Source organism: Lupinus angustifolius, chromosome LG07 (genome assembly GCF_001865875.1).
Source record: "Lupinus angustifolius cultivar Tanjil chromosome LG07, LupAngTanjil_v1.0, whole genome shotgun sequence".
NCBI lineage: Eukaryota > Viridiplantae > Streptophyta > Magnoliopsida > Fabales > Fabaceae > Lupinus > Lupinus angustifolius.
The window spans coordinates 11,715,741-11,724,819 of NC_032015.1; the positions used below are offsets into that span (position 1 = coordinate 11,715,741).

The window sequence follows — 9,079 nt, forward strand, 5'->3', positions numbered from 1 at the left end:
GTCTCACTTGTACATTATTATTATTGGAGGACTCATACAATTTGGCCAAAGAAAAAGTTGTTCTCACAGTTTGTGGTTGAAACATCATCACCATCATTTGCACATCATTTCTCAAACCTCCCAAGAAACAATTCAATGTGTACTCAGCAGGTAAATCCAACCTCGTGATAATAGCATCAAATTCCTCATGGTATTCACTAATTGCACCCTTATGTCTTAGTTTCATCAACTCAGCCATTGGATCATTATAGACTTCTCCAAACCTCTCCATTAAGACCTTGGCATATTCCCCCTAAGTAGGCAGAGAATTCCACAAGGACTTGACATAAGCATCGTTATGTTCTCCTAGGAATTCAATCCCGAATTCAAGAGCTTCAAAGAATAAGAAGTAGAGATTCTTGTAAAGAAGAAAGGAATCTGAACTATTCTTATCGATGTAGTAAATAATTGAAAGAAGCTGCAAGAAGAGTTTTGTATAGAATTGTAGAAAAATGTAATAAGTGCCAAGTAACTTGTTTAACAAGTTACTTATACAAAAGGCTAACACTAACTAACCTCAACTAATTCTTCTCATTTCCCTATATTTTCTGCTATTGCACTTAGTGTGCATATTGTTTCAATTTTGTTGGATGCTTGGTGCATTGTGTATGCACAAGAGAGTGGCCTTGGTTTAACAGTGGTATCAGAGCAAGGTTGAAACAAGATTCTTGGTGGATCTTGGGCTGTGATTCGAAGTGGGAAGAGAAGAACAGATAGTGGGACAACAAGGAAAGAAGATTGCAAGATCTTAGATCTATCATGGCAAATGGTAATGGTTTTGCAATGACACTACCAATTCTTGATACTAAGAATTATGATAGATGGAGAATTCAGATGAGAACTATCTTTGGATTCCAAGAAGTACTTGAGATAGTTCAAAATGGATACCAAGAAGTTGGGGAGAATGCAAATGAGGCTCAAAGGACAAGTTACAGAGAATCCAAGAAGAAGGATTGGAAAGCTTTGTTTTTAATCCATCAATGTGTTAATGGAGCAAACTTTGAGAGAATTATTGGTGCCAAGACAATAAAGGAAGCTTAGGATATATTGGAGAAAAGCTATGAAGGGGCTGCAAAAATGAAGAAAGTGAAACTTCAAACAACGAGGAGAAAGTATGAACTCCTTCAAATGGAGGAGAATGAGACAATAGCAGATTAATTCACCAACATTCTCACACTCATCAACCAAATGAAATCATGTGGAGAAGAGGTGCAATGGCAATCTGTTATTGAGAAGATACTTAGGACTCTAACTCTTAAGTATGACCATATTATTGTTGCAATAGAGGAGTCCAAGAATCTTGAAGATTACAAGATTGAAGAGTTGCAAAGCATACTTGAAGCTCATGAACAAAGGCTTAAAAATAGAGAGGCTTGGAGAAGAATAATGATCATGCACTCCAAGCAAAAACTTCCAAGAAATCTTCTGCACATTGGAACAAAAGCAAGAAGAAGGTGAGATGGAACAAGAATGAGCAAGATTCTACATCTCAGAGATCAAACTATCTTGAGCAATATCATAGAAAAGGCTCAATCAAAGACATAGCAGGAAGGAGGAAGTTTGATAAAAGGAAGGTGCAATGCTACAATTGTAGGAATTATGGGCATTATGCAGCAGAATGTAAGTCAATGAAGCCATTGAGTAGCAAAGATGAAGAAGCAAGATTGGCACAAAATGAAGGATCAAATGATGATGATCAATACTTGCTTATGGCTATTGTGAAGAACAGTGATGAAAGTGGTGACTTCTGCTACCTTAACAATGGATGTTCAAATCATATGACATGCAAGAAGGATTGGTTCACAACACTTGATGAATCAAGAAAGAGCAAGATTAAGTTTGTTGACCATAGTGTAGTCACTGCTTAAGGAATTGGCAAGGTGATGATCCAAAGAAGATATGGGAAGAAAGCCTACATCTCAAATGTCCTATTGATGAGAAATTTATTACACACTATTCATAACCTTAATTTAGCATGATTGATGATTCTTGGTGCCTAATTGACTTTGTTTCACATGGTTTAGTGTTTTAGACTTTATTGGACTAATATTCCTAAAATGAGTTAATTTGAGATTGTTTGGCTTGATTAAATCTATTATCATTTTTAGATCATATTTGGCACCAATGGCATTTTGGGCATTATGGAAGTCGAGGATATGTGTTGAAACGAAGATTGTATTTTTTTAGGAGTTGTTTTTATTGTAATTTAGCTTTGGGCCCATTGTTTAGGCCTAATTCATTTTTATGTGTGTTGGAGGAGTTAAATTCGGATTCCCCACTCCAAACACACACACTTTTCTTTTTCCTCACTTTAAAACATAAACACATTTTTCGTTTTCCCTCTTTTGCTCTGCTAGGGTTTCACTCCTTCATTTTTCATTTTCGGTTTAGCCGTCCATGGCAATGGAAGAACACTTGATGAATCATATGACCACTCCTTCTTCTGGAAATGGAAGAACACTTGATGAATCATATGGTAATGGAAGAACACTTGATGAACACTCCTTCTTCTGGTACCTTGACATTGGATGTTCAAATCATATGACATGCAAGAAGGATTGGTTCACAACACTTGATGAATCAGCAAAGAGCAAGATTAAGTTTGCTGACCATAGTGTAGTCACTACTTAAGGAATTGGCAAGGTGATGATCCAAAGAAGATATGGGAAGAAAGCCTACATCTCAAATGTCCTATATGTACCTAAGATGAAGAGCAACATGCTTAGTCTTGGACAACTTCTGGAAAAGGGATATACCATGGAGAGGAAGGATGGTATGCTAAAGTTGTTTGCCAAAAACAAACACAAAATCTTGAAGGCTACACTTGCAGCCAACAGAATCTTCAAGATTGGCATACAGATCAGTGACCAAAAGTGTCTTCAACCAACAATTATGAAGGACACTTGGCTATGATAAAAGATGTATGGACATCTAAACTTTAAAAGTTTAGATTTGCTAGAAAAGGAAGGAATAGTGATTGGTTTGCCACATATAAAAGCACCATAATAATTATGTGAAGAGTGCATATCAAGCAAGCAAGCAATGAATTATATCGTCTCACATGTTCCTACAAAAACAGAGAAGGCATTAGAGGTGGTATATTCAAATGTGTGTGGACTATTTGAAGAAGACTCTATTGAAGGAAATAAGTATTTTGTGACCTTTATTGATGATCATACTAGAAAAGTATGGATCAATCTAATAAAGAAGAATGGCGAAGTGCTAGAAACCTTCAAGAGATTCAAAGCTCAAGCAAAAAGACAATGTGAAGTAAAGCTGAAACTGTTGAGATCAGATGGAGGAGGTGAGCATGTATCAGTAGAGTTTCATGAATTCTGCATCAAAGAAGGGATCATTCATGATGTCATTGCTCCATACACACCTCAACACAACGGAACAGCAGAAAGGGCAAACAAAACCATACTTAATATGGCTAGGTGTATGTTGAAAACAAAGAACTTGCCTAAGGTGTTTTGGGGGGAAGTTGTTTATACTATAGTGCATATAATAAATAGGTGTCATACTAAGAGGTTGGATGCGAAGACTCCTGAAGAAGCTTGGATAAGACTCAAACCAAACGTGAGTCACTTAAAAATCCCTGGCTCCATTTGCTACAAACATGTGCCTGAAGCAAGGAGGAGAAAACTGGAAGATATGGGTGAAAAACTTATCTTCTTGGGCTATCATTCAACTAGTGCTTATAGAGTATTTGAACGTAGAAAGAATAAGTTCATGATGAGCAGGGATTTGAAGTTTGATGAGGACCAGTGTTGGAATTGGAACCATAAAAGTACTAAAAAAGGTCAAGAGACCCTATTGCAATTTGAAGAAGCTGATGAAAGTGGCATTGGTGAGACTATAGCATCTAATCCAGTTTTTGTGCCTAGTACAATGGTGAATCTTTCAACAACTGAGAGACTCAGACAACCACCTTCAAGACTAAGTGACTATTATGTAGATGGTGATTTTGTGCATATGGCATTGCTTGCTGAGATGGAACCAATAGATGTGAAAGATGCTTTGAACCAAACACATTGGGCTGAGGCAATGGAGGAAGAACTGATTTCTATAGAAAACACAATACTTGGAGTCTAACTAAATTGCCAAGAGTAAAGAAAGTTATAGCTATGAAACGGGTATACAAGACTAGGTTGAAACCACATGGTGAGGTCTCTAAGTATAAAGTAAGGCAAGTGAGCAAAAGGAAAGAAAAGCTAGAATTTTAAATTATAAAAATCAAGTGGCTGATGTTTTCATAAAACCTCTGAAGAAAGAAAGGTTTGAGAAGCTGAGAATGAAGAAAGGTGTAAGAAATGGGTTATGAATGCTGAATTAAGGAGGAGCGTTAGAAATAATGTAATTTCAGCATTAATAATAGAAAATGAGGTGACTTCCACGAGTAGAAGTTTAGTAGAAATTTGATAATAACATAAAATGAAGAAACTTCCACTAGTAGAAGTTTGGGTTATTTCAGTCTGTTAGTTTATAGCATAGAAAGTTAGTTAGAGTTAGTTGGAATTTGGAAGCTATAAATAACACTTAGCATTTCAAAGATATATGAGGTTGTTGTAATTGATACTCAATACATTTTCAATACAACTTAGTTCAACTATTCTTATTGATGTAGTAAAGAATTGAAAGAAAATGCAAGAGTTTTGTATAGAATTTTTTGTATAAAAATGTCATAAGTGCCAAGTAACTTGTTTAACAAGTTACTTATACAAAAGGCTAATACTAACTAACTTCAACTAACTTTCCCTCCCATTAACTAATTATGTTCTTATCAATAATATTAAAATATTAATTTTTGTTTTCTTAGTTTTCCTTTTTAATTGAACGAGGCTCTATAATTCGTTTGGAATACAAAGTAAGACATGAATGAGAATATGTAATTTCCATCCCTCCCCTAAGGCCTTATAGCCACATAAACAAAAATAGCCTTTTGAATCTCATTACATGTTACATTAGTGCCAATACCACCACAGGTAGAATTATTAAGACATGAATAATGAGCTCTCGTATCTAGGTGCGACCTCTTGTTGTCCTTATGGAAAGGAGACTTCCAAAAACTTTAAAACTATGTTGGGTTGCTCCTACCCTTTTAAATTGTGGTTGTTGTCACAATTGTGGTTATTGCAGTTGATCTAATGCAGATTGCAATTGTTACAGTGTGAATTATTTTGTAATTAAAATAGATTTTGGAATTTGATGTGGTCTAATGTGGCATGGTGCAACTCAAATATGGTCTAATGTAGTTACGATTGCACAACATCATTGTGATTTGGTATCACACTATAATTATAGTATGATGCGATTGCGACGGTCACTACAACCACAATATTGTGACTACATCAAGTGACACAATCCATAATTTGAATTAATGATTTCCCCTCAATCCACTCAAAATTACTATCTACAAGATCTATGGTATTATTTTTCCTACATTTGTAGATGGTTTTAGTGTGACAGAAACAAGTGTTTCTATTCCATTTCTACTGCCATAAGCACTTCTCTTAAGGTAGTACCACCCCTCCAGATGATTGCAAAGAGAACTCTCCTAGAGATCCAGAAGAGGATTTTAACTAGAACAAAGATCTTTGTATTGCATCAATGTGTCTCAAAAGCTTCCTTTTTTACTCCAAAATATTTCCTGCACATGCTTATTCCAATCCTACAGATCGGATGATGTAATAGTACTCAACAAAATTGACAGGCAATAATCACAGATGAGTAAAAAAATAGTAACATCTAATGAGAAACACCATTGGTACTTTTATATAGTAATAAGGATATTAGTATGTAGTACTAGATCTATGATTACAACAAGATAATTTGGCTCCTTTTTCATGTGAGTTGTGCTTGGTTACCAAATGTCTATTTGCTCTAACAAACCTTGTCTTATTCTTCTTTTGGTAGTGTTCCTCCTTCTGGTCTATTACATTACTTCCCCCATTTAAAACAACATTGTACTCAAGGTTGAACGTAGGGCAATATTTAACAATAGACTCAAAGTCTTCCCAAGTTGCTTATGAGTTATCTTGTCCTTCCTATTGAATTAACACTTGTAGCACGTTATAGTCTCCTTTAATGATTGTTGTTTGTTTCAGAACATGGATAGGTTGTAACTTTGGAGCTTGATTGTCTATGAGCAGGGGCAGATTAATGTGTGAAAGTGTTTCATCTCCTTTAAATTTTGACACATGGAGTACTGAATGGACTCGTCATTCTATAGAAGTTGCAATTTATTCACAACTGAACCAATTTGTTCTAATATACTTCATGCCAAGTTTCTAATTCTTTCTTGTGCTCTTTCAATATTGTCTATAAGGTTGTAGATTGACCCAAACCTTTTGTCCAACACTGAAATTCATTTCTTGCCTTTGTTTGCCAACCTATGCTTTCATGTGTTGATGAGCTCCATGCAAATTATTCTTCCACTGAGTAAAAAATATGTCCCTTTCTTGCATAGTATCCTGAATACTAGGAGTGTTAGAGCTATTGGATTTGTATCTCATTAAAGTATATGGTTATTTGCCATAAACTGCTTGAAATCATGTCATCTCAAGTTATTATGATATGAAGTATTGTACCAATAATTAGCCAATGGTAAAACAGTAACCCATGTCTTTAAAGCTTCAACTTTGAAACACTTCAAGTAAATTTTCAGGCATTTGTTAAGTACCTCAGTTTGTCCATCAATCTATGAATGATATGCTAAACCCATTGTCAATGTTGTTCCTCCCGACTTGAATAATTGTTGCCATAAATTATTAGTGAACACTTTATCTCTATGAATCACAATAAATTTTGACATACCATGTAACTTGACTATAGAAGTCATGAAGAGTTCAACAACTTGCATACTTGTATAATCAATTTTCAATGGTGGAACTAAGCATAATTAGACAGTCTCTCTATCATCACAACAATCACTATGTATTCTTTTGATGGAGGCAAGCCTATTATAAAGTCCATTGCAACATCTTCCGAAATATGATTCAGAATAGGCAATGACCGTAATAGCCCACTAGGATGTGAAGCCAATTGTTTTTTATTATTGGCAAATACTATAATTCTAGACAAATAGTTGAGTGTCTTGTTCTATATTAGGCAAATAAAATTAAAATTTAACTATAGAGGTTGTTCTCAAAATTCCTAAGTGTCCACCAATGAGAGAGTTATGATACCTTTTCAATATCTTTTGCATGAGCTCCGGTTTGCAGGGAAGCACTAACATTCCTTTCCAGTAAACTAACTGGCCCATGTGTATAAAAGGCCCAATAGATTGTGGAGTGGTCTCATATATTTTCAGTTGTTGTTTCTATTTCTGATCTGCTTGCCTCTTGTAAAAAAGTTGGTGCTGGTGAAGACCAAGTCATGTTACAAAATATAGAGAGGGAATCTATGAGGATGTTCTCTTTCCCTACTTTATATTCAATTTTGAAATCATACCATAGAAATTTGTGCAGACCATTTTTGCTATTCTAGAGTTTGACCAGTCAAATGTCTTAAACTATTTTGATTTGTCTTGATAATAAAATTATGGCCTAACAGATAATGTCTGTATTTGACAAAGGCTTCTGAAATGACATACAACTCTCGATAATAAGTCGGTTGATTCTACATCCACAGATTAACTTCTAGGAAAAATAAGCAATATGATTCCTTCTTTGGCTCAAAAATGCTCCCACGCCAATCCCCGATACATTAGTTTTTAATGTGAATGGTTGTTGAAAGTTTGGAAATGCTAATAATGGTGCATAAGTGACCAACTTTTTTAAATCATTGAAATCACTTTTGGTTTCTATTGACCATTCAAAAGCATCCATCTTTAGCAAATTAGTCAATTGATTAACTATAACAACATAATTTTGGATGAACTTCCTTTAATACCCTATGATATTTATGAAGATGCAAGCATGCATGACATATATTTTGATGAAAACAAAAAACACATATTGTTTGATGAAGACAAAATATAGATGAAGACAAATGATCGACAACATGGTTAATGTTCAAGGACAAGCTCGAGAGGATGACCAAATCAACAAACAACAAGTATCAACTATAAAGTCAAGACTCAAGTTCATACAAGGAAAATCATTCAAAAGAAGATCTAAGGGTTAAGTATTTTTATATCTTTATTAGGTCTTAAGATGCTTGCTTAGTAAAAGTCTAGGCTAGGATGAATCCCAATGAAAGTCTCACAAGCTAAAATCAATCATATCTAAAATGAGACTTACCTACATACATACATGATTTACATGCACATACATCCATCCATCCATCCATCCATCCATCCATCCATCCATCCATCCATCCATCCATCCATCCATCCATCCATCCATCCATCCATCCATCCATCCATCCATCCATCCATCCATCCATCCATCCATGCTTACACACATACATGATCATATGTTTTAAATGCATTTAAAAAGTGTTTCTAAATCATACATCATTCAAAGGCATGCATAATTAGTTTATAAATCATGTAGGAGGTTCATTCATAATTGTTCAAGAAATCTGAAGCTATAACTTTCATATCTTTAGAGAGATTTCAAAGTGTTCTTTTGAGAAAAGAAAATGGTGAATCTTTACAAGATACCCGTTCAGCTTTATCGTCAAATCTTTTGTTGAAAAAGAAACCTTGCCTCTCATGCATTCTGTTTCTGTAATTGTGAGATCTTTTAGAAGGATTCTTAGATTGTGAGAAGATTGTAAAATCTACACATTGAGGTGCACATATAACTTGAAGAAAATTGTTAGACTAAGGCATTAACATATTGTCTTGGTGTGTTGTATCACCCTAGAAGGAGAATAGGTTTGGGAAAAATCCTAGCTGTTGTTAGGTGTGTCTTCACGAGAAGCAACAAGTCTTGGTATTGAGCGATACCTAGTTGGGGCCTAATCACGAAAGGATATGAAATCTTAGTAGGCGAGAATGAGAGGCCAAACCAAGGTTGTCAAGTTCATATAGATCAAGAAAGTAGCATCTTCCGTCTTGTATTGGAAGTGTGTTTGTAACAAACATTGATTT

The 9,079-nt window shown here is 35.0% G+C and overlaps 1 protein-coding gene across 1 annotated transcript; it reads left to right on the plus strand.

Moving 5' to 3' along the window:
* LOC109352930 lies at positions 1,228 to 1,907 on the plus strand. The gene is made up of 2 exons (XM_019595115.1): positions 1,228 to 1,493; positions 1,562 to 1,907. The coding sequence occupies exons 1-2, from the start codon at positions 1,228 to 1,230 to the stop codon at positions 1,905 to 1,907; spliced, it is 612 nt and encodes a 203-aa protein (XP_019450660.1).

Excerpts from the sequence above, each read along its gene's own strand:
- LOC109352930 (XM_019595115.1), top strand. The coding sequence starts at position 1,228 with ATGAAATCATGTGGAGAAGAGGTGCAATGGCAATCTGTTATTGAGAAG. Across the intron at positions 1,494-1,561 it reads GGAACAAAAGCAAGAAGAAG|AAAAGGCTCAATCAAAGACA; the intron begins GTGAGATGGAAC and ends GCAATATCATAG.